We start from the raw sequence: 26,197 nt of genomic DNA, 5'->3' as shown, positions 1-26,197 counted from the left end.
CCTCCCCTCTCCTTCTTGGTACAGTCCATTTCCGATGCCACTGCTGCTTCTCTGCTCCTTAACATGGGTGGCAATCAAGACACATCGTATAACTATGTTACACCTCTGTCATACAATCAGATCACCCCTGCTGGCAGAGAAAACAGCCGCACTAACGCTGGCATTAAAAATGCGAATAAGATGTACAAATAAAACATAAACAATTATTAGTTTTATTAATAATTATTATAATGGCAATAATAGTGTTTTGGTTGTTTGTTTTATGTTTGTTTTTAATGTCAACAATCATACTATCATCGCTTTCTCTCTCTCTCTCCACACACACACACACACACACACACACACACACACACACACACACACACACACATATATATATATATATATATATATATATATATATATATATATATATATATATATATATATATAGTTTTGTTTTTAGATTTTTTCTTCTAGCTATTTTTTTTCTAGCTATTTTTCAGTGCTCTGACTTCCGCTCCCTGTAGATGAAAATTAAGCCTATGGTCCACTTTGTAAAAACAAAACAAAAAAGTATGAGGCACACCCACAAACACATTTTTGTAACTCACTGCGACAATGTAGTGCGATTCTCTAATAGGATCTGTTTTGCTGTTTGAAATGTAAGTGAGTCACACGCCTCATACCACAAATATATGACACCGATAAATCCCACGCAGTTTCACTCTCGGTGCGTGTTTGTGTGTGTGCGTGTTTGTGTGTGTTTCATGGGAAGGGAGGAGGGCCCTAGACAGACAGCGTGGCTGCATTGTCGCAGCAGCAAGACAACTTGTCCAGTCGACCAGCAGTTTAGCTGGTCATAACATCCTCAGGTGGAGTCCCCGTGACCGGACAGGCAGGTCTGTCTTTACTTACTGTGTGGCTTATAATTCAAAACAAAAGCGAGCTGATTGTCAGTGCGGGGCTGCTGTCACGGATAGCTGGCGCAGAAGCTGACAGACGGATAACAGCCTGCTTTGACCGGCGCCGGGAGCCACCGTTGGGAACCGGAGGGGTTGGCTAGCAGGCAAGCTGGCTAACTGGCATTAGCCGGGGGAAGCCTTTTAGCGCACGAACACGTCGCCGTGTTGACGCCAAGCCATATGGGTAGGTTCTTCCATTAAATTAGCTATATCTGCACCCCTCATTAGACACACGACCCGTTCTTTATGTTGGGAATATATTTTTCCCCAACACGGTTCACTATTAGCTATTAGCTAACGTTAGAAGAAGGGGGCTAACATTAACAATTTCCAGTCTGGCGTACATTAGTCGAATGATAATGTTTGTAGTTCCCCAGAGGCGGAATGGTTATAAACGCTGTTGTCGAGACTGTGTAATTGTTTTATCTATAGCGTGAAACGTTGTAAAGTAGTTGTCATCTCTGAGCTGTCATTCCCAAACACAGTGTTAGCTAACCTGCTGCTAGGCAGTGTGAATCACTCGAATTGCTGCTGATGCAGGCTGTGTTGTTGTTTGTGTTATGATTTTCTCCTCAAACATTTCAGTGACAACGTGAAGATGGATTGAAACATGAAGGGTGGAACTGCCCCATCGTCCAAATAGGAGGGCGTTTTTCTAAGGTATGTTTCACATTCATCTCCCGGTGTCTCAGTCTTCTGTTCACTGTCCAGCAAAGACGCTTTATATGTAATATAGTCATGTCTCCGGTAACTGATAGTTGAATCGGTAAAGCTCACTCTGTAGACTGAGGAAACTAGATGTCAATCACTGTTTGCCCATAGCTTCCTTTGTTTTGCAGTGTGGTGCAACTGGCCAAACCTAGTGTTAACCACAGGGCTATTGAGCTGATTGTTGTAAAGACCGAGCATATGTTTGATCTTGCCAGCCTGCTGTGGCTAGCCCACACATCTATTGTATAGTTGTGACAGTATTCAAAGCAAGCTTGTGTCTAGGCCAGTGTTTCCCCTTGCCCCACATCCTGTGTTGTGAAGAAGCTTCCTCTTTTGTCCTGAAGTGCTTAGCTGCATCCTGATCAGGGTTACACATCGCAGAACTGCTCAATGGGTGGGTTGTTCTTACTGAGGGTTTTCTATTTTAGCTTGTTTTTGTACATATTCATGGTGCAGTTCTTTGTAAACAGAGTTTGCCGTTTTCCTTTCTTGTAACTAGCAGGCATTTTTTTCTCTCTGTCACAAACCTTAAGTTGGGCAGAGAACTTAGAGCAGCTGTAGCATTACTCCATTCAGGGGGTTTCCCCTGTTTCAACTCTTGCTCCTCTTATTTTATAACTTTGATCATTTTGTCCCTTGAATAAACTAGGGCAAAAGGCGACTGGGTGTTTGCTGTTAGGGCTTCAAGTGTGAAATTGCCTGCCTGTGGAACTCCAGCTTGCTTCATCAGCATAGTGTTGTTATAAATTTACTTGTATGTTTTCAGTTTTTAAGTTAGTCTTAATTTGTTCTTAGTAATTTAATCACACTGGAATTTATTTATTATACTGCATTTGGGACATGCATGGCTCTATTTTAAATTGATATCAAAATTATCTTGTCTTCCTCCACTCACCAGTCATGGTAGATGCCTACCCCTTTCTTAGCCTGGTTCTTCTGGAGGTTTCTTCCTGTTATAAGGGAGTTTTTCCTTCCAACCATTGCCAATTGTCAATGTATTATTGTAGGATTCTTTATCTTACAAGACCCTGCTGTTTGAATTGAATTGAATTTATTCATAGAATTTGGATTTTTTTATTTTATTTTACTGTGTGACTTATATGTTTTGTTTTGTTTTTTTACAGCAGTGCTGGTTTGCAATAGGTGCAAAAACATTAACCTGTCATTTAGCTCTCCAAATTTCCAATTGGTATTATACATTGAAAAAGACAAGGGGTAGTGGGTGAATGTGGTGATAAAGACCTCCACAATTAAACTCTACCTGCATATTATGGATATTTCCTGTGGTGTCCTCCCAACAAGTCAGACCCTCAGTACATTTCCAAAGTTGGGCACCAAAAGGCATCTTGCCAGATGCCTCACTCACTCACTCACTCACTCACTCACTCACTCACTCACTCACTCACTCACTCACACCATGTGATCTAGACCCCAAGAGAAATGCTGCAGGCCCAGGCGCCTATTGTGTAGGGCAGTGGGATGTAATGGCAACATTGGTATTGTAAAATTAGATCAAAGTATTGCCTGATAACTCCAGTCTGATGCTCTTTGTAGCTATCACAGGCTCTATTAGTGTTTAGTGCCATCACATTCCTTAACTAACTGTTCTTTTAGAATAAAATGAGCCGTAACAGCTCCTACCTGCTTGACCAATATATTATTTTTTTTCTCAGTGAAAAAAGTTACTCTTACAACTTTTTCTAAACACTAACTAACTTAACGTTTTACTAAAAAATTTTCAAAAAGTATAATTTTTTTCCATGTAGATAGGTTTTTTGTTTTTTTTTGTTTGGTTTTTTTCCTCTCTTCTTCTACTTTCTTTCCTGGCTCAGAGTGGGTCTGTCTATGCCTGATGTAGTATTTGTGTTGGCTGACATAAGTAGTACTTGTCTACAGTTCACAATGGGTCTCATTCACTAATATGTGCATTGAAATGTTCTTACCCTGCACAAAAAATTAGGTGCATGCAAAATCACCATCAGATTCATGACACGTGTGCACCGCCAGTTTTGTTCTTACAACTTTGTTTGTGTTAGTGAATCAGATTCATTCCAAATCCACAGGCTTACGCTGCTGCCTGCAATTTGCATACTATCTACATGCTGCTGTGTTTCTCTGTTTATAAAGAAATACGTTTACATTTAAGTGAAGTGGAGAGCAGTGGCAGGGGCAGTGTTGTGCAGTAATAGAGAAACCAAGAAAGGAGATGAAAACTCCCTGTGGCTCGGGTAAATTAAGATAAGTTTGGACATCAGTGTTGATATTAAAAAAAATAATAAAATAAACTTAAAAAAAATAAGAAACTGATGTAGGACATGAGTAGCTGATCTGTTGGCCCAAAATGCAAATCTCACTGCAATGCTTAAAATATAAAATCCAGATTTTCCAGTGTCTGTGGGATGGTAAGAAGAAATTAGACTGTTAGTGGTGACACTCAGCAAATATAGTAATTTAAAATGAATTGTTTGTAATTCTTAATTCTGAATTTTTTGCAAAAGTGTGTAAATAATTCTGTTATTATTATTATAAAGATGAGTTTTTACTTGTTCTAAGACAGCAGATCTTCATAATTTGTGCAAAGTTTGACGCAGTTCTATGTTTTTTATTCTTTATGAATGAATTCAGGTATGAAAATATAGATGAATCTACATGGATCAATTTGCATGAAACATTTATGCAGACAGTTTAGAATTAAAATTTCAACAGCATCCAACTTGTATCTGCCGAGGCAAGGAAGAGCCTTTGCATAGAGGAGTCTCAAACACTGTTCTTTTTTCCACCTTCTTTTAATTTGCTTTTGGAAAGACAAAGATGTCAAACTGTGTTTTGGTAGCTTTAACTGAATCTGAATGAATAGGTCAGCACTGGGTCACCTGGCTTTCCTTAGCCATTGACTGAAGAAAACGAAGAGTTTTAAGCACAGATTGACCATTCAAACCTTAAGCTGACCATGGCGAATGTGTGTCTGAGTGGCTTGGGTACAGTTACTATGCGGTCATCAGATTTCCAATCTTATAGTAAGTATTGATGTGGATGTGTTGAAATGCAGGGTGTAGGCATCTTGTTACAGGGTGCTACAATTTGATAATTTGTGAAAGTGGGATAGAAGACAGGCATTGTTATTTTTAGGGTTGTGGAGAAAGTCTTTGGCTGGATTTGATCTCTGCCTTAGAGAATCAAATAGACGCTCAACCCTCCTGGATTCCCAAAAGGATATGGTTGACTTTTGCCTAAAATATTTCAAGTGTGCTCTGAATTTGGAATGTTTTCACAGATTAAACATGCTCTCACACAGCAGTTTCTCATGGTTCTACATGTTTTAGAGGGTTAATTCAAATCTGAATAACTTTGTTAGAACAGGATAATCAAACAAGAACTTAAAAAAACGAACTTATCAAGAAGGTTATATACCTTTTAAATACAATATAAATAACTTTTTGTCAATGAAGTCTGATGGCTTTGAAGAAGCTGTTATATTGTAACAGATATCACAAAGGACTGGTAAGGTTATTGTTGCTGATCCCTTCCATAGTAGTACATTACTTGGTGTCTGTGCTTGTAGTTCTGTCTATTACGTACCCTTTATTGTCTTAATATACTGACTATAGGGATATCTCATATACCTCCACTTCAAAACATATCTAATCTACTAATGGTTTCAGGATAGCAAATGGTAACCCAGGCAGAAGTTTGACTTGCTAACAAATGGACTGGAAATTTTACAAGGTGATGCTCTAAATATAGGAGAGTGCAAGACTAGAACAGTGATCAGGAAATGTGACTGAATCCAAACAAAGGTTGTCTTCATGACATTGCTAAACCAAACAGACAGTAATTGAGTAAAAATGTATTTTCTTGTGAGGGCAGGGTGGAAAACCAATGTGACAGGAATGTTACTCCAAATTAGCTTCATGTATAACAACAGATGTTTAAAGCTGAATAATTTAATATTTTAGATTACTCTTGCTTTGGGTAAAGGCTATATAGAAATTAATTTTTGATAATATGCTTTATGGGTCTTTGTGATCAACTAGTAAGCATTTGTCTATAGTAATGTTATCTGTAAGGTAAATCTCTTTTTAAAAAAACAAACAAACAGTTATGCCGGTAATATACTCTCGACTGACAAACTATTCCAGTTTTTGCACATGCTGTGTGTGCTGCGCTCACAGAACTAGTTTCAGCCCTGCTTTAATGTGGTTGATCGAACATGTTTGTTCTCTTTAACTCACTGAGCACAGCTGAGCCTAAACCACAGTGACTTGGAAGTAAAGCAGATTGAGCAAGCGGTGCTGGCAACCATTCAAGCAGATGTAGCTCCTGTTGGGCCATAACTCATCAAATTTCATGCATTAAGGTGCTTAATGGAGTGTTTAAAGTCACAATGAACGTGCAATGGGTTACCTTGTGTATGTTGCTCATACGCATTCGAACAAGATTTGCCAGTTGGTCATGTTTTTGACTTGATATATTTCATGAACAAATGCATCATATAAACTGTATTGAAGCACTCTAGTTGTTTTGATTGGTGTCACCATTGCAACTTGAGCTTAACAGAATTTCCTGTTATTTGCACTAATGAGTGTTGCTCTTTTTCAGGTTGCACTCTGCAGCTTATCTGTGTAACTGAGCTGGGAGACAGAGAGAAAGATGCCTCCCAGGCCATCCTCAGGGGAGCTATGGGGCATCCACCTGATGCCCCCCAGGTATGACATGCTGGATTGTTCTGTGAAAAGAAATGAAGTTGCTATCACTGTTGTGCACAGAAGGACTTTATTAGCTCTTTAATTTCCTTTACTGGAAATAAAAAATTAATTGTATGTGTTTGTTTTGTAAATGCCATATCCAATTCCCAAAGAAAGCGTAAGTTGCGCAAAGTAAATCGTAATGCTGAACATGAACATTTTGTAATGATGATGGGCTCTTCTGCAGGATTCTGGTGGACTGCCTTCTGCCCAATGGGATGATTCTGACCCTGGAGTGTCTCCGTGAGGCCACGCTCATCACCATCAAACATGAGCTGTTTAAGGAGGCCCGAAAATATCCTCTCCATCACCTCTTACAGGAAGAGACATCCTACATCTTCGTCAGCGTTACACAGGTGAGAACTCTCACTCAGTTGAATATCTAAACTCTCTAAATCTGTGTTCCAGTTTTGTGAAAATTACAGGGGTAACCCACTTTGTTTTAATTGGATGGTTTTACAAAAAAAATAAACATTCATCTTTATTCAAGACCTTTAAACACATTTGTGCTTTTCTGAACCATCCATTTTACACCTATAGAGAGACTGCTGGCTACCACAACAGTTCATTGTTAGCTTTCATGAAAAACAATAAACGAAAATGGAATATAGAACGCAACCTCTTGTTTTTTCCGTTCCTACAGGAAGCAGAGCGGGAGGAGTTCTATGATGAAACCCGGAGGCTGTGCGACCTCCGACTCTTTCAGCCTTTCCTCAAGGTCATTGAACCAGTTGGCAACAGAGAGGAAAAGATCCTCAACAGAGAGATTGGTGAGAGTTTCATTTTATTTGTTAAGTAGTGGTTGTGCTCCAACATTGTTATTAAAAATAAATAAATAAATGATAAGTCAATTATATTATAATATAATATATCATATCATACAATATCTTTATATGTGTCTGTTAAGTTAAAAGAAATCTAAGTGTAGCAAAACAGTCAATTTTAAGTGAGTATTTTTTTTCCCGTTTATTACTGATTGTTGATAAACCAAAAAGAGTGTGAAGATGCAACAATCTGTGAATTACTCAGAATTTTGTTAGGAGGCAAGCTAAAAAGATTGTCTGATGACTTTACTAAAACTTTTAAGCCATTTCTTGTTTCTGTTCTGTTAGGTTTCGCGATTGGTATGCCTGTGTGTGAGTTTGACCTTGTGAAGGACTCTGAGGTTCAGGACTTCAGGAGAAACATCCTGAATGTTTGTAAAGACTCTGTGGAGCTGAGAGATGCCAGTGGGCCCCACAGCAGAGCGCTGTACGTTTACCCACCTAATGTAGAGTCAACACAGGAACTTCCCAAACACATCTATAGCAAACTGGACAAAGGTAGGCAAGAACTTTTGTCAATGATCCATATTTTTTTCTTTTATTTTCTCTAGGGAAAAACATTTTGAAAATGCAGGGCTCATATGTGTGTGTGGTTTTTTTGTTTTGTTTTTTACGAACATTATATATAAAGAAAACTTTTACATGTGAAATACAAAAAAACAGGAATCTAGTGGGCATTTAAATTTTCTTCATGGTTAATGTAAACTATCCGGTCTAATGATTTATCTATAGCAGTTATTAGGTTTATGTAAGTGGTGTAATGCTATTATATTAGTCATAGTACTCAAATGAATATCCTAACCCTTACGATAGTTAATTTTGTTTTGTTTTTTTGTCAGTGCAATGGAAAAGTGTTTTGATCTATTTTTGTGTCTCTTTTTTTGGTAGGTCAAATTATTGTTGTAATATGGGTGATTGTTTCTCCAAATAATGACAAGCAAAAGTACACACTGAAGATCAACCACGACTGTGTGCCTGAACAGGTAAGATACCTGAGCAGTGTGAATACCAGCCATACAACAGTCCAGTAATAAATAATACTCACCACCTTTAATATCTGCATGTATGGTGCTCTGCAGGTGATTGCAGAGGCCATTCGTAAGAAGACACGAAGCATGCTGCTGTCCCCAGAGCAGCTAAAGATGTGTGTTCAGGAATATCAGGGTAAATACATCCTCAAAGTCTGCGGCTGTGACGAGTACCTGCTGGAAAAGTACCCCATCAGCCAGTACAAGGTAAAAAGGCATACTGCACAGATAAATTTGACACAACAGCTGTGCACACAAACAGCCATGCAATTACATAATCATGAACAGCTGGACTTTCCGATATGTCCAATATTTTTTTTATCTTAACTCACTGTTTGCTGTGTCTCTCGTAGCTATGTCCAAAAAATAGAGTTTATTGAGCAGTTTCTGATGCAAAAACTGCACTTCTGTTTTTTTTTTTCCTACCCAAATCCTCATTCAGCAAACTTCTATGGGGGAAAAATCCTGGCTGATTGCAGCCACACACACCTACAGGGAGTGCAGAATTATTAGGCAAGTTGTATTTTTGAGGAATAATGTTATTATTGAACAACAACCATGTTCTCAATGAACCCAAAAAACTCATTAATATCAAAGCTGAATGTTTGTGGAAGTAGTTTTTAGTTTGTTTTCAGTTTTAGCTATTTTAGGGGGATATCTGTGTGTGCAGGTGACTATTACTGTGCATAATTATTAGGCAACTTAACAAAAAACAAATATATACCCATTTCAATTATTTATTTTTACCAGTGAAACCAATATAACATCTCCACATTCACAAATATACATTTCTGACATTCAAAAACAAAACAAAAACAAATCAGCGACCAATATAGCCACCTTTCTTTGCAAGGACACTCAAAAGCCTGCCATCCATGGATTCTGTCAGTGTTTTGATCTGTTCACCATCAACATTGCGTGCAGCAGCAACCACAGCCTCCCAGACACTGTTCAGAGAGGTGTACTGTTTTCCCTCCTTGTAAATCTCACATTTGATGATGGACCACAGGTTCTCAATGGGGTTCAGATCAGGTGAACAAGGTGGCCATGTCATTAGTTTTTCTTCTTTTATACCCTTTCTTGCCAGCCACGCTGTGGAGTACTTGGACGCGTGTGATGGAGCATTGTCCTGCATGAAAATCATGTTTTTCTTGAAGGATGCAGACTTCTTCCTGTACCACTGCTTGAAGAAGGTGTCTTCCAGAAACTGGCAGTAGGACTGGGAGTTGAGCTTGACTCCATCCTCAACCCGAAAAGGCCCCACAAGCTCATCTTTGATGATACCAGCCCAAACCAGTACTCCACCTCCACCTTGCTGGCGTCGGACTGGAGCTCTCTGCCTTTACCAATCCAGCCACGGGCCCATCCATCTGGCCCATCAAGACTCACTCTCATGTCATCAGTCCATAAAACCTTAGAAAAATCAGTCTTGAGATATTTCTTGGCCCAGTCTTGACGTTTCAGCTTGTGTGTCTTGTTCAGTGGTGGTCGTCTTTCAGCCTTTCTTACCTTGGCCATGTCTCTGAGTATTGCACACCTTGTGCTTTTGGGCACTCCAGTGATGTTGCAGCTCTGAAATATGGCCAAACTGGTGGCAAGTGGCATCTTGGCAGCTGCACGCTTGACTTTTCTCAGTTCATGGGCAGTTATTTTGTGCCTTGGTTTTTCCACACGCTTCTTGCGACCCTGTTGACTATTTTGAATGAAACGCTTGATTGTTCGATGATCACGCTTCAGAAGCTTTGCAATTTTGAGACTGCTGCATCCCTCTGCAAGATATCTCACTATCTTTGACTTTTCTGAGCCTGTCAAGTCCTTCTTTTGACCCATTTTGCCAAAGGAAAGGACGTTGCCTAATAATTATGCACACCTGATATAGGGTGTTGATGTCATTAGACCACACCCCTTCTCATTACAGAGATGCACATCACCTAATATGCTTAATTGGTAGTAGGCTTTCGAGCCTATACAGCTTGGAGTAAGACAACATGCATGAAGAGGATGATGTGGACAAAATACTCATTTGCCTAATAATTCTGCACTCCCTGTAGAGGTGCAACCTGGGCTTTCAGTCAGTGAAATTTGCCCCTATAGGGATGCTGGCAACTTTATCCTGCAGCGATAACACTGTGTGGACTGTGATCATTCGACAGTTTCATGTAAACCTAGAGGAGTTTTTATCAAAAGTTTAATCATTTACAAACATGGTACAAGTGAGTATTGATCTACTTGCATCGTAACTAAGCCACAATAGAATACAGTGATTGACAGACCCATACTGAAACCCTAACACTGAATCAGCCCTGCTGCCTTAAAGGAATAAAAGTAATTTTAATTAAAGAAAAAAAGGTCATGCAGTCCTTTGGGTCAATATTTATCAGTAAATCCATTAAAGATCTTTTTATTCTAAGTATTGTAGATATGTAAAATGTGTCCATTACTTGTAAGAATTCTATTTTATGTCATTTTGCGAGAACACTCTCATAAAAACATGTTTCAGAAACATACCTTCAGAGAAAAGGTGAAAAATCCAGAAACGTGCCATTTTCTTTTTTTCCTTTGCAGTTCCTGGAAAATGACCAGTTGACATCATAGCATCACACCTTGACACTGTGAAACTCTATCTGCTCAGTAGCTCTGTGTAGACTTTCTACTAACTGTCCTTCTCTGCGTCATTCCCCGTCTCTGTCTCTCCCTCTAGTATATCCGTAGTTGCATCATGCTGGGCAGGATGCCTAACCTGATGCTAATGGCTAAGGACAGCCTGTACACCCAATTGCCTACAGATAACTTTGTCATGCCATCATATTCCCGACGCATCTCCACGGCAACATCGTATATGAATGGGGAGGCAGCTGCCAAGTCTCTGTGGACCATCAACGGGACTCTACGAATACGAATCCTGTGTGCCACCTATGTTAACGTCAATATACGGGACATAGACAAGGTGGGGCCAGCTCAAGTGTGAGGGCTGACCTTTTTGTTACCAGTCAAGCCACCAAAGAACAGAAGTTACATTTTTGCAGTTGACTTAGCAATTGTTACATAAGTACATGAACTGAAACTAAGAACTGCTTGTGAGTAGTTTCATATGACAGTTTGCAACATCTTACCATTACTTACATCCTGTTAGCAGTCATTGCTGAGATCTGGTGTGAACAGTGATTCTCAATAAAGGGGGAAAGCAGCTCTCATGTGGATTTGTGGAATCCCATTTGTGAATCTATTTAAACTGCCAGATTATTTTTCTTCTTTAACTTTCCTCTTTGATGTATTTTGCTTTCCTTCTCTATTTATAGATATATGTGAGGACAGGCATTTACCATGGAGGTGAACAGATGTGTGACAATGTAAATACACAGAGGGTACCCTGCTCTAATCCCAGGTAATTGTCCAGCCTCTCAGTTCACTATATTGAACCTTAGATGGAAAACCTCAGCAGTTGGTGACAGTCAATTTTCGTGCCAGATAAAGAAAATGAATCCTGCTTTAATTCGCTTTTGTGTTTTACCGAAGTTTCCCTGTAGACAGTCTACACTACTCATTTACATTAAGCAGTTGGAGGCAGGAGGGTAAGTTAACAGTTTAGCTCAGGATAGTAACATTAAACTGCCAGATTATATTACTGTGAATGCTGTGTTGGTCCTCACTCGCTCTCAAAATAAAGAAAATTATTTAGATGAATGTATATTGGAGCCCTTGTGTGTTAAAACAAAGACATCTGACATTTGTTTGTGTAATTAAATTTTGTTGCTTAAAATATACTGTGACCTCAGTGTGAGGTGTGCCATTGTAATGTGTGTGAGCATTTATTTTTCTCTGAGATAGAACCTGGAAATAGTTTGGTAGATCTTAGAGATTTTTTTAAGAACCTTTTTGGAATATAGCTTAAGATGCACCTGAGATTTTATTGTTCATATATATCTGGACTTTTCTAATTGCTTTCATTCTTGCTACAGGTGGAATGAGTGGCTTACGTATGATATGTACATCCCAGACATCCCCCGTGCTGCCAGACTCTGCCTTTCTATCTGCTCTGTCAAGGGCAGAAAGGGAGCCAAGGAGGTAGGAAAGAGCTCCAAAGCTCTGCTTGAGTTCATCATTGAAAGGAAATTGGCTTGCAAAAATAGAAAGTGTCAGTTGGTTGTCATTGTTACGTCTTTTAGTTGGTATTAGTAAAATTGTAAAATTCCATTTTTAGTGAAACTTTAATAACCTGGGTAGTTTAAGGTATTTTTGATGATTACAAATGATTTAAAATAGACAGCAAATCTCTTGCAAGCCCCAAATAAAGGATATGTGTATTCATTTTTAAAATGGTAAATGTCAATAGGCACCTATGTAAATGTATTGGTGTGTGTGTGTGTGTGTGTGTGTGTGTGTTCATATCGTTGTGGGGACCAAAGTTTACTATATTTGTGGGGACCAAAATCCCACAAGTTTGAAGGCATTTTTGAGACTCAAAATTTGGTTTTACTGTCAGGGTTATAATATGTTTAGAGTAAGTGGCTAGAGAAAGCATTCTCTCAATTAGATGTCCCCACAAGATATAAATACCCGACGTGTGTGTGTGCTTGTGCATCATGAATGAACCTGCTGTGCCCTGTGTGTCAGTTTGTCTGAGTATATGTGTCCACAGTAAATGGACGCTGTGGTATCATTTTTGACTCTGTTTAATTACTAATCAGCCGTGGGCACTGTGGTGGCAAAAAACATCAACAGAAACACAATCGGCTGGAGGGACTTTTCCATTCATATAATAGGTGTAGGCATGTGGTGAAAAGTGCTAGTTATTCTCACTTCACTCACATCAGAGTAACATAATAACAGGAAGTGGTGGATTCCAAATTAGTTTTTTCAAATTTTTGATCAGAAAATCATTTGTGGTGTCTTTCCAAGCTGCAGAATGACCTCTTCTTGATACTTGCAAAGTGGCATTAAAAGTCTTTCTACATGTTGTTTACACCACATGGTGTCTATGTTTACTGTGTGGTATAAAACTGGCATGGGTCTGTTTTTGTGGATGTGGCCAATATACCATACTTGCTGATTTTTCTTTCATCTTTCCGTCTCCTTCTGATGGAAAAATTGAGGGAAGAGCTAGATGTGTGTATCAGTGTGTTTGAAGTGTGTCCCAATGGTGGATAATGTAACACACGCCTGGGGTGAGTCCCGTCTCTTGTTGTGCCAAGTTAAGTTGAGGTCAGGTTAGTGGATGCTTTTTCATGCCCCACCTGAATTAAAGATAAACACTCCTTTTACAGCAGCCCATTGTTCCACAGCTTACTATAAATAGGTGCATTTTGACTGGTTGCTTGCATGTTGTAACTCTATCTGTCACTCTCTTTGTCATCTGGCTCAAATGCTGCCCTGTAGTGAAAATTCACTGTGAAGATCAAGATGTTATCAGAAACGTTTTACTAGCCTTTGTCAGGCCTTTAAAAGGCAGCTTTGATGGGAATGGAATGGTTAAATACATTGTTACTGAATAACAAAGATAATTTAACCACAGTTCCATTAAAATAAGTATCAACCACATTCACTTACATATACTTAACCTTTCAGAGTTAGCAACTGTGGCCATTATTTCATTATAGTTAAGAAGGCAATTTAACAGCATCCACCAAAGAGCATCACTTTTGTCTCTCTAACCAAGAATGAAACCTAACCTTTGGTCTTGGTGCCAAGGAGCCTGCCGAGCCCGTACAGAGTTTCGACAGCATGGATGATAAATTACCAGTTTTAAGGCTCACTGAACCAAGTGTCTTAGTATCCTGTCTCTTGTCTGAACCCCTTTGTGGGCCAAGTTCTCTTACTGTATCATAATTATATTTAGTTTTATGCGAGGTAAACTTTAGTCAGAGTTGTCACGTGTTAAAAATCTCTGTGATTTGAAATAATATGCATGGTATTTGTGTTTGTCTTGTTTCCCAGGAGCATTGTCCACTAGCATGGGGTAATGTCAACTTGTTTGATTATACACACACGCTGGTGGCCAACAAGATGGCTCTGAATCTCTGGCCTGTCCCCCATGGTCTTGAAGACCTCCTGAACCCCATCGGAGTCACTGGGTCGAACCCAAATAAGGTATTTGCGTATAACATCTTGTCAATAAATGTAACAAACAAAACAAATAACCAAGCTGTAACCACAAAATGAGGAATACGAATGTATTTCGTTTTATAAAAAATATTTTTTTAATCTTTATTTTTCCAGGAAACACCATGTCTAGAGCTGGAGTTTGACCACTTTAGTAGTCCTGTCAAATACCCAGACATGAATGCAGTGGAAGATCACGCAAACTGGACCATCTCAAGGGAACTAGGGTTCAACTACAACCTCTCAGGGCAGGTAATATAAGACTGTAAAAAATGTGTTTAGCTAACTTTAAGCCAACACACTTGGTTGCAGATAGGGTCCCCACAGCCTTTATATAAGAAAATGTCTTCCAAACTTATCTCTGTGACCAGCATGAGTCTTGCAGGTGTGAACTCTGTAAAGCAGGTCAGGAATATAAGAACTATTAACCCCATTGTACTTGTTACAGGCAGTTGTGAATTTGCAAAACAGACATATACTTTAGATAAATTAATATTAAATACAATAAAATATTCACTTTCAGATACACACTGGCAAAACATTTATTTTGCAGCTGGCAGAGTTCAAATATTTGCTTTCTTTTCATATGGCTTATACATAATACTTGTATGTAGATTGAGATATTGAGTCATTTGTTTAAAAGGTCAAAGGTGTGTGCTTTATTGTACTGAGATCCAATGTCTCAGGCCACATTTGGAGGTTGGCTGGGCCACAAATGACTGCAGTGTTGTAGCACAGTATGTCCAAATGTGCCTTAGGTTAAAATGGAGTGAAGCCTGCTCAACAGACCAGGCATGGAAAGACCACCGCTGCCTCATACAGGCCTGACTTTAGCATGTGCCTTTAAATGTTCAAGTAAAATGTTGAAATGAGATCCAATAACATGGATGTGGACATTTTTTTTTCTAATACTGGGTGTGAATTGACACTCCAGGAGGTGTCTGTTTATGATTGGCTCTCCAAAGAACCCTGTTAATTCCAGGTATGAACAGAGCCTTTGTTATGATCACATGATCCTCACACCATGTAGTATGAGTTGAGCATTCCTCACATTTGATACAAACATCATGAATAACTTAGCACATCACCTCACACTATTCACGTCCACTCACATGCCACAGTGCAAGCACAGATATGTGCGTTGTGCAAGGTCAGCTCTAAATATAGTTGGGCGTTATTCATGTCTATGTTATGTTGGTGTGCAAAAATGCAGTTTGTTTCCACAAAATAGTGCTGCCTCTAGCAAAACATTTGCATGCATTTAACATTATTGGCAGCACAGACACAATTATCACAAATTATTTTGACGTCAGTTAGGGTTTTCCACTGTGTGAGGGGTTGGTCATGTCGAGCTGTGCTGTGAACAGCTGTAGTCACAAAGTGCTAATGAAGCCCCACTAAACTGTAAACCCACTGAACTCCAAAGACACACAGAAACATGCGACAAAAACCCCACAGTCCACTCCCCCCCCCCCCTTCAGTTTATTTTGGACATTTATGGAAAAAAATATCACTGCTGACTAGATTAAACTTAATTAATTCAGTTATTTCCAGTACTTTGCAAGGCGCAGTGTAAGTTAATGTCTTTATTTATTATGACGGTGAACATGATGGCGTGTCTTATTTGATTTCTATGTGAGAGAAAACCGTGACTGATGTGTTAAAGTGACAGGTTATTGGAGTTACTGTGCCATGTGAGAAGATGTGAACAGTGTGAGCTCATGTTTTATTCATGATATGCGTGTCAAGTGTAATAGTGCCCGTCTTGTGCTATGTGATGTGACGTTAATATCACTCATCCAGAAAAAGAATGAGTTGTCTGCAGTATTTATTAAGGATGTTTGTTAATGACTGGACGAAGGGCAAAGCCAGTTTCCAACAGATTTTATTCTTGTCTTATGAATGTGATGAAGGAATGAAGGGAAAGCTTTAATTCAGGATTACAGTTCATTGTTGGGGTCGTATAAAAGTCTGAGTCTCCAGATGAATTTACGCTGTATGTGGTTGTGCTGTGTTCCAGCTGCACTCCAACTCTGTCTCAGTGTTTAGTAGAAACATTTCACAGCTAATCTGTCATTTTGCAGCTGTGCCTCTAAAATATTCTGTTACTTTTCAGACTTTTTCTTGTTTTACAAGCATAAAAACACAATCATGGTTCATTTACACATGGAGCCCCAGTGAATATGATACATTTTTGTTGCTTCCTAACTTTTATGTGATCAAAGCATTATCTTGTTTGCTGGTGTTGTTGTGAAGGTATTTTATAACCGCGTTAATAGCTTGTTAATTGCTGCTACCGTGTTGAGTCTAATGTAAAAATGTAGTGTTTGAATGTGTTTTATTTCTGGTATGTTTTAGAGCAATCGAGTGGCCAGAGATCACGCCCTCACAGAGAGTGACACCGAGCAGTTGAGACAGCTGAGTAACAGAGACCCTCTGTCAGAAATCACTGAGCAGGAGAAAGACTTTCTCTGGAGACACAGGTACCCTCTCAACCAGCAAACATGGCACTACGCTGTGTTACTGCATACTTTATTTAGGGCCAATGCTTCCATTGCTATATTTAAATGTAGAGTACTCTAAAGCCCCAACTGGGATCGACTCACCATGGTTTGCCACAATTTTTACAGATTTTCCATTAGGTCAGTTGGTACCAGGTACTAAAATGTGTTGTTGTCACACTGCGTGCAACCAATTAGCTGGTCAGTGGCGTCACTCGATGAGTCATGAGAGTGTCTCATTCATGAAAATCAAAACAGTCATTTTTGAAACCCAGCAACGAGGGAAATGGCTACAAAAAACAACACTGTGGTCCCCGAGTCTGAGAAAAAACCACAGACCGAGCAGCAGGTATATTTTTACCTCGATGTCCACCTTTGTTGTAGCATTCGTCACAGGACTCTCTTCAGTGTTGCTATAACGACAACCACACACATTAGCTGGTACTCAATTGCATTGGAAAACAAGTTGATCCAAGGCGAGTTGTCGCAGCCATGGTGAGTCCTTCTGAGCAGGTACTAATGGAAAAGGGGCATAAATGTAAAACAAAGCTGGTTATGAATGAAACTCCAGTCCAAAGCACAATGTCAATCCTTTTTTTTTTTTTTAAACAGGCACTACTGCATGAACATCCCAGAGATCCTTCCCAAGATCCTTCTCGCGGTCAAGTGGAACTCCAGAGATGAAGTAGCACAGGTAATTTCCTGCCACATAATTGTCTATTCCATCTCAGACATAGAATATTCAAGGATGTTTAGTTTATGTACACAGTTAGATTGAAACTGCTTTTGAAACTTGTCAGTTACTTTGTACAAAGCATTTCTTTGCATAATCACCAACTTGTAAAAAAAAAAAAAAAAGCTTTTCATTTAAGTAAGTGTGTTACTAATGAACACATCTTCATCATTCTTGGTTTGCCTGTTTCCAGATGTACTGTCTGTTGAAGGAGTGGCCGTCTATCCGTCCTGAGCAGGCCATGGAGTTGCTGGACTGTAACTATCCAGACCCCATGGTCAGGCACTTTGCTGTACGTTGCCTTGACAAATACCTGACTGATGACAAATTGTCCCAGTACTTGATCCAGCTTGTACAGGTAGGTCCAGTCAAGTGTTGGATCTGTTGAATTTTAAGAACTGATAAATGGAAAAACTGGGTTAAAAAGGAAGACACCAAGTATGTTTGGAATCTCATTACTGGAGTTCCTCCTTTCAGCCTGTGTGTTTTTGTTCGTCCTGTTCTTCTTTGCTAAAGACTTTCTGGTCTGTAATGCCTCGGGTTGTATTTGGTGTTCAGTGTACAGAGACCCCGTGGTGGGAAGGCATCAAGGACTGCTTCTTATTCTTTTCTTTCAATCTTTCCTCTCTTCTAGGTTTTAAAATACGAGCAGTATCTTGACAATCCCCTGGCCCGTTTTCTCCTCAAAAAGGCCCTGACCAATCAGAGAATAGGACATTTCTTCTTCTGGCATCTCAAGTGAGTCAGCATTCAGACTACTGTTTGTTTTTGTTACATGTACCTTCCTTTCACTGTATCCCTCCAGAAGGCTTAAAAACTAATCTTTCCTCTCTGCTTCTCTCTCATTTTTCTCGATGTGGCTTTGTTGCAGGTCAGAAATGCACAATAAAACAGTGAGCCAGAGGTTTGGGCTGCTGTTAGAGGCTTACTGCCGTGCTTGTGGCATGTACCTAAAACACCTCAGCAGGCAAGTAGAGGCCATGGAGAAGCTCATAAACCTCACCGACATCCTCAAACAGGAGAAGAAGGATGAGACGCAGAAGGTACTGATTAGGACAACACATGTCAGAGCTGCTTACAGTATAAGGAACATGCTGTGGAACTGGTTCCTCATCTGTGTGCATTTTGGCTTTTTTGTGGTTGTGTACGTGTCTCTCATGCAGGTTCAGATGCGGTTTCTTGTGGAACAGATGAAGAGGCCAGACTACATGGATGCCCTGCAGAACTTTACGTCTCCTCTAAACCCTGCGCATCAACTTGGAAACTTGAGGTCAGAAGCAAGAGATTATTTTGTGTGTGTGTCTGTGTGTGTATCTGTTCAGTAACTTGAATCTTTTTGAATTTGTTTACAGGTTAGATGAATGCAGGATTATGTCGTCAGCAAAGAGGCCTTTGTGGCTGAACTGGGAAAATCCCGACATCATGTCTGAGATGCTCTTTCAGAACAATGAAATCATCTTCAAAAATGGAGATGGTAACGCTGACACACAGAAAAAGTCATTTACACTGACGACACTTTGAGCAACACTACCAAATTTCCATTAATATATTTTGAGAAAATTAGTGGAAAGCTTTTAATGACTGCCTACATTTTTAGCTGTCTCTCGGTCCTCCTCCTTTTGTGATAGCTTTGTGAGAACTGCTCACACTTTGTGGTCTGTTATATGAAGGCTGCAGCATGTTTGGACGACCCTGTCCTTAATGTTGCTGATTAGAGCATGCAGAGTTTCTTGGCGAGCTTTGTCTATTATAATTGGAATAATTGATCCTTATATTGTGTACTTGTTTCATTTGTAGGTATCCACGGATGCAATTAACTGTCTCTATTGTGTGTATGTGTGCGTGTGTGCATCTGTGTTGTAGACTTGCGCCAGGACATGCTGACATTGCAGATTATTAAGATCATGGAGAACATTTGGCAGAATCAGGGACTGGACCTACGGTACTACTTTCTTTCTCTCCTGTTATTGGGGTGTGTGTGTGTGTGTGTGTGTGTGTGTGTGTGTGTGTGTGTGTGTGTGTGTGTGTGTGTGTGTGTGTGTGTGTGTGTGTGTGTGTGTGTGTGTGTGTGTGTGTGTGTGTGTGTGTGTGTGTGTGTGTGTGTGTGTGAGAGATCCTTGTGACCGTGCATTTGGCTAAGAAGAAAATGTGTTTTGTCTTCAGGATGTTGCCCTATGGCTGCTTGTCATTAGGAGATTGCGTGGGTCTCATTGAGGTGGTTCGCAACTCCCACACCATCATGCAGATTCAGTGTAAAGGAGGCTTGAAAGGGGCACTGCAGTTCAACTCGAATACTCTGCATCAGTGGCTCAAGGACAAGAACAAGGGCGAGATGTGAGTTTTGTCCTGATACTTTGTGCAACGTCTCCGTTTGGCACTAGTGAGCAGTGTCAGATAGAGAACTTTTAGTTTGTGGATGGACATTCTTTGATTTGATTTTAGCCATGTACTAATTTGTAATTTCTCTTTAAAAATCCAAGTTAATTGTGTGTTTGTGTGCTTTTGCAGGTATGACATGGCTGTAGATCTGTTCACAAGGTCTTGTGCTGGCTACTGTGTAGCTACATTTATCCTTGGGATAGGAGACAGGCACAACAGCAACATTATGGTCAAAGATGATGGACAGGTGACTTGAATTTGCACACATACGCAGCAGGGCTGGGCGAAATATTTTAACAATTTATATGTCGAGAGAGACAAATATGTTAGGAAAGGCATCCTGGTATGTTTTAATATCCATATTAAGCGGGTCTTGTCTAGCATTCCTTGTCTGGAGGGGAAGAGAGACGTGGTTTTAATGTTATTTGAACCAGGTCTTTCTTTCCTTTTTGGGGACACAACACTTTAAGTCTGATTTCAGTAACTTGGCATCCGTTTTAACAGTGGCTGCAGCTTTGTGCAGCTGCTGTGTGGCTCTCTGGTAACTCTCACAAACTCAACAAAGAGTTCCTCATTTTCCAGAACAGGGGCTGGCATGGCCACTTTCCTTAATGCTAGAGTTACACTGGAGACAAACAGTTGTTGGAAACAGTGGAACAATCAGAGTTCTTGGTCTGTGAGCAATGAACTTGCCACTGTCAGTCAAAGCGACTTTGGTTCATCAAGCTGGTCATAAACCAGCAATATGATGGTATCAGACCATTAACAGTTAATACAGCCTGTGATAAATCGTAAAAATCGCTAACTTGGTGCTGGATTTAACCTCAGAGGAAGTTTACTTGTTAGTTACTGACTTTCTCTGTTGGTCTTTATTTGTTCTTCTTCAGTTATTTCATATAGATTTTGGCCATTTCCTGGATCATAAGAAAAAGAAGTTTGGCTACAAAAGAGAGCGAGTGCCCTTTGTTCTGACACAAGACTTTCTCATCGTCATCAGCAAAGGATCCCAGGAGTGCGCAAAGACCAAAGAGTTCGAAAGGTACTCCAGTAATGTGTTTGTGTGTATGTTGTCTGGTCACTTCCTCAGTACCACACGATTGTATAAGAAGATTCACTTTTGTTAATCAAAGTCTACAATCACTTTAGGTTTCAGGAGATGTGTTATAAAGCCTACCTAGCCATCAGGCAGCACGCCAACCTCTTCATCAACCTGTTCTCCATGATGCTCGGCTCTGGCATGCCTGAGCTGCAGTCATTTGACGACATTGCCTACATTAGAAAGACGCTGGCACTGGAGAAAACAGAGCAGGTAAACGTGGCCATTCTCTAACAGTGTTTTGTTCTTTTAAAATCTTTTCAGCCCCACATTTGGCTTTCTTAAACTTCTGAATATGTGTTTTGGGTGGTTTGTTTTCTAATCTTTTATCTTGTATTGTTTTTCTTCACGCTGCAGGAGGCACTGGACTATTTCATGAAGCAGATGAATGATGCTCACCATGGAGGGTGGACCACCAAGATGGACTGGATATTCCACACAATTAGACAGCATGCACTAAACTGATGCTGCAGACAAACCCAATCCACCAGTCCCAGCATGGAGTACTTCACGCAGACGAGTCTTTCAAGGCTCTTCTCGTTTACAGCAGATATCACAAATGGCTCCCTGAGGATGGATGCTTGCAGCTTGATCTGTTTTTTCTTTACAGCATTTTTCTTTTTCTAAACGAGGCTCTTGTGTTTCTGTGGGTTTTTTGGGGGGGTTTTGTTTTTTGTTTGGTCTTGATGATGCCGTCCGAGTATCCGCTGCCTGTTTCAGGGTCTACATGGGAGCATTTTCCTGTTGCTGTGGAGGTGTACCCACCATGGCTATTATGCTTCCTCTGTATTTTTTTTTTAAACCACAACAGGAACAAACTGGCCAACCAAGGAAAATCTTATCCTTTTACTCCATTGCTCAGTGATAAAAACCAAAACTCGGAAAACTCAGTGTAAAGATGACATTTTTGCCAAGGTATAAATGTAGCCACACAGTTCAACCTGCTGCCCCCTCTGCTGTATTAGTGCTGCACACTTTCTCCACCTAGAATGGAGGTTGTTTTTTTTTTTTAATCTTGTCACCCCTGTCATTAGGAGCTAGTTGGCACAAGAAATAGTCTAAATTAGCTGCGGTTTGTTGTACAGTACGGGATAACTGGTGCACGGGAGCCTTTATGATGTCTTCCCCCATCTTTGTGGTGAAGTCGCCCCTTCGCAGATGATTTGGAGTTGTCTCTCCTTCCTTTGAACTCCTTGTGTGGAAACGTCAAGGTTGCAAATCTGCAGGAGAGTCTTTGAGTTGTTTTGCACAGATCTGTAGGCCTCCACCCTCCACTCCAAACAGCCTCATTGAGTCAGCACTTCACCCCAGAGATGGTGGTGCAGCTTTAGACTCTTGCATAAACTTCAGGGTGATGATGCCTTTCCATCAAAAAAACAGCACTTAGAGAATAATATACAGATTTATTATGACTTTTTAAATTTATTTATGTACCTAGTTTCTTTCAGTTTCAGCAAAAGGCAAAACCTGAACTTGACTCTTCAGAAACACGGTTTTGTTTTGTTTTTTCATTGTGTGTGTGCGTGTGTGTGCGTGTATCTGTAAATATAATTGAGGTTGAAGCATCTGTGTTACATGTTTGCAGCTTCACACTACCACCAGTGCTACCGCTTACCCCTGTTACTTTACCCCTCAATTTTCAATTTTTTTATATTCACAAAGTAAGACTGATGTTGTTGTTTTGGGGGGTTTTAAGCTTTTTTTTCCTTATATTTAACATCTAATTTGGCCTTACCCGATTCGTTGTGGCTAGTTTACAGCCCTACTTGGGATAATTTGTTAAATGATGCAAAATGGAAAGCGTTAAAGTGCCAATATCACATTTGAAAAATGAGACCTATATTAAGCCTCTGGCTGTTTGTTTGTTTGTTTGTTTGTTTTGTTTGTTTTGTTTTGGTTTGTTTGTTTGTTTGTTTGTTTGTTTTGTTTTGTTTTGTTTTGTTTTGTTTTTTGGCAAGCAGAGGCCCTGGGGAATGTCAAGTCTTCCTCTTGATTAAAAGCCTTGGCATCACAGCACAACACTGCACACTGTTGAGCCCTACAAACTCTGCCTAAGCAAACCCTGACAGCACTAAGTCAAAAAGCATGGCAGGCTTAGCGAATGATTTGACCGCCTTAGCGGTCCTTTTGACCTTGTTAGACTGGCGGGTCTTGACACATCTCTCATTAGAAAGTTGCTAAAATGTTGAAGTATATTTTAAATTGTGTTTTTGAAACATTTGATTTGAGGCTTGCAGTCTTTTGCCAAGTGGAGACACTGAATTATGTTGGTCTTGTATTTTTGTTTTTTGGTTGTTTGGGGATTGTTTTGTGTTTTTTACATTTGAAAATCACATTGAAATAGTAGCATGAGTGTCTCGAGGGGGAGGTTAGTTAGTTACGAGATGAAGTCCTCAGAAATTCAGCTGGAAGCCTCTGAAAGTGGGCGCTGGCTCAGCAGATATTGGATCGTTTATCCAGGTGGCAGAAAATGTATTGAAAGATGAAAAATTTAAACAGATTGTTTGCACTTTGGGGCAGCTTGGGGTCATGTGATTGGCACAATGAATATTCATATTAATGCTCAGTTTGTGTGTACAACCCAAGACGTGAAAAAAAGGTATAAAACCGTTTTGGGTTGGGGGGGTTGGGTGGGGGGCCTATGAGATACGAAGAAGAGTTAGCAGTGTTACATGAAGCAGCTTGGAAACTGTTGTTCCATAGTGTCTTTTGGGCAGGCCGTAGTTGGTGGAACTCGCAGTGTGCTCTGCTAAGGAGAGAATGTAGTATTTTACAAGAAATGGAGCCTCTCACGGTGCATGTAGGAAAGACACTAGGACACTACAGTATGAGACCCGGCGTGTCTGTGGGGAAACAGTCTGCACTTTGCCGCTTCAACTGCTGATTGTATAGAAAAGCCAAAGTTGTGTTCTGTCGCGATGCGGCGCGCGCACGTGCGTCACATCATTGCAGCATTAATGGCTAGAATGTATTCAGTCGCTAACATTGATGACTCATCTTTTTGCATCAGTAACGTGTTTCTGTCCCTACACAGCAGGTCATCAGCACAGAACGCATTCCTTTGTTTTCTCTACGTGCCAAATCGGACAGTATCGCTGATGTCTGCAAAAGCTGATGCTTGAACAGTGTCATGCAGTGAGGCATATTACAGACTTTTACAATTTAAAAAAAACAAACAAAAATACAAAAAATATTGTGGTATGCACTTAAAGAAAAACTCTAGTTCTCAATGCCTTTTTGTCCAGAAGGACTCTATAAGAAGAACGTTAGCCTAGTATGCATGCAGCATAACCAGTATGTATGTAAGATGTACATTTTGAAGCAGCATTAAGCAGTATGTATGTACAGTTACAGTCTAGCCTTTTTTCTATGGTAGGCTTCATGTGTAGTGTTCTCTTTAATATCCATGTACTCTCCAAACAAAGTGTGCGAGCGTGTGCGTGCTCCGTTCTGTACAGGTTGCAGAGCTTCATTGGCGGGCTCCAATGAAAACCCTACACACTGTGTGTATGTACATGTTCTGCCTCTGTGTGATGACACTAGCAGCAAAGGTGTCTTTAAATGTTTTATAAATCATTTTCTCTCCTGGCTGGTTTGTGCCAGAGAAGAAAAACAAACAGACACACAAAAATGCTGTTTTTTTGCATCATTTGCAAGGAAACATAAATGAGGGTAAACTTCGATTTTTTTTTTTTTCTTTTTCATAAATTAGTCGTTTTACTTGAAGCACCATGAATCGAAACCACAGCTGTATTTTGTCAGTTTAGATTTGAGGTGTAAGGGGTCTGTGTGTGTTGTACCGATTGCTGAAGCATTGGTACAGGTTGCCTGTTTGACACCCTCAGTAAATGTTAGTGATGCCCAGAAATGCATTTTCAGCTAATGAAGAACTAAAGTTGCGCTTGAGTTCAAATTTTCTGAGATCAGGTGGCAGCTTTGACGTCACAGGGGAAAACGTAGGCGTCTTCTTTAGACCATGCTCATTTAAAACGTCTTCTAATCCCTCAGCTTTGGTGCTGAAGTGGTGCAGTAACTGTTGCCCTACCATTTTCTCCCTGAACCGATTTTTTTTTTTTTTTCTATCCTTTTAACCATCACATGGCTCAGCACAGGTTCAGATTTACAAATCATGCCATCACAGGATCTGATTTCTCTCCATTTGTTTCAGTTTAACTGTATGATTGGGTTATGTGCAGGGGACAGAGTATCACAAAGATACATCTCTGTTGTTTTGCAATCTTGCAGAGTCAGCTGACGTCAGAGATGACTGTTGGTTGTCTTTAAACCCCCTATGTGTCCAAAGAACCGAGAGCGGAGGGAAAATGGTTCACTGTGACCATAACAACACAAACACCAAGCGAATGTAAAAGTCTGCAGCCTCTGTGAAGACTATAGTGTGCTGCCTCTAGTCTGAGGTGTCTCTGTTACTGTTCCTATTTGTTTACCTGGTGTTCATGTTATTGTGTCCACCATCTTTTTAATTGTATGGAACCCGATATTTAGAAATGAAGCAACGACGGTCCCTCTCTCTCTCGGTGAATTGAACAGATGTGGAAGGGTTTGAACACTTAGACTTGCAGGGAATAAAAATATGGACAAAATATGTGAAATATTGATCATTTATATTCAATTTGGAGGTTCGGAAGTGTCTCAGACTCTCACACATGGCTACATGCTCTGTGGTTTCATTTTAATACTTTTTTCTTTGTTTTTTGGTATGCAGTACTAATATTTCCATAACATACCATGTTGTCAGAACTCTAGCCTATACTATGAATGAATGTACGCCGGGCCAATGTATTGTTACTCACAGCCTACCTGCATGATATTGGGTGAAGCTGAATACTCTTCCTGCTGCATTTTGTTTTCCTTTTTTTTTTTTATATTGTAGTCTAATAGGCAGCCATACAGACATTTATAAATGAATGCCTTAAGTTTGCTAGTTTCTAGGACAAGTTTGCCCTCACAGTAACCTGCTTTTTTATTTATAAATGTATGTTGTGTTTTGTTTTTGGGTCACTGGTCGAGGAGTAAAGGTTTGTACCCCGACTGACTGACTTACTGACTGACCGACTGACTGACTCATCATCTGAGTGTTCTGTGAAGATGTACAAATAAATTTGTTAAAGATTGACCC

General features: G+C 40.0%; 1 protein-coding gene across 1 annotated transcript; it reads left to right on the top strand.

Annotated features, from left to right (window-relative positions):
- Positions 1–755: 755 nt before the first annotated feature.
- LOC101487871 (phosphatidylinositol 4,5-bisphosphate 3-kinase catalytic subunit alpha isoform) lies at positions 756–26,194 on the top strand. Its single transcript, XM_076876269.1, has 26 exons — positions 756–1,128; positions 1,530–1,604; positions 6,255–6,361; positions 6,588–6,756; positions 7,044–7,170; positions 7,513–7,722; positions 8,113–8,207; positions 8,304–8,459; positions 10,954–11,199; positions 11,552–11,637; positions 12,212–12,317; positions 14,187–14,339; positions 14,469–14,603; positions 16,710–16,834; positions 17,465–17,546; positions 17,779–17,943; positions 18,220–18,323; positions 18,457–18,628; positions 18,749–18,855; positions 18,938–19,059; positions 19,449–19,527; positions 19,749–19,919; positions 20,094–20,211; positions 20,852–21,003; positions 21,111–21,273; positions 21,418–26,194. The coding sequence occupies exons 3-26, from the start codon at positions 6,306–6,308 to the stop codon at positions 21,523–21,525; spliced, it is 3,207 nt and encodes a 1,068-aa protein (XP_076732384.1). The 5' UTR covers positions 756–1,128; positions 1,530–1,604; positions 6,255–6,305; the 3' UTR covers positions 21,526–26,194.
- The last annotated feature ends 3 nt before the right edge of the window (positions 26,195–26,197 follow it).

This window comes from Maylandia zebra, linkage group LG17 (genome assembly GCF_041146795.1).
Source record: "Maylandia zebra isolate NMK-2024a linkage group LG17, Mzebra_GT3a, whole genome shotgun sequence".
NCBI lineage: Eukaryota > Metazoa > Chordata > Actinopteri > Cichliformes > Cichlidae > Maylandia > Maylandia zebra.
This window is presented reverse-complemented; position numbering and strand designations above follow the sequence as displayed.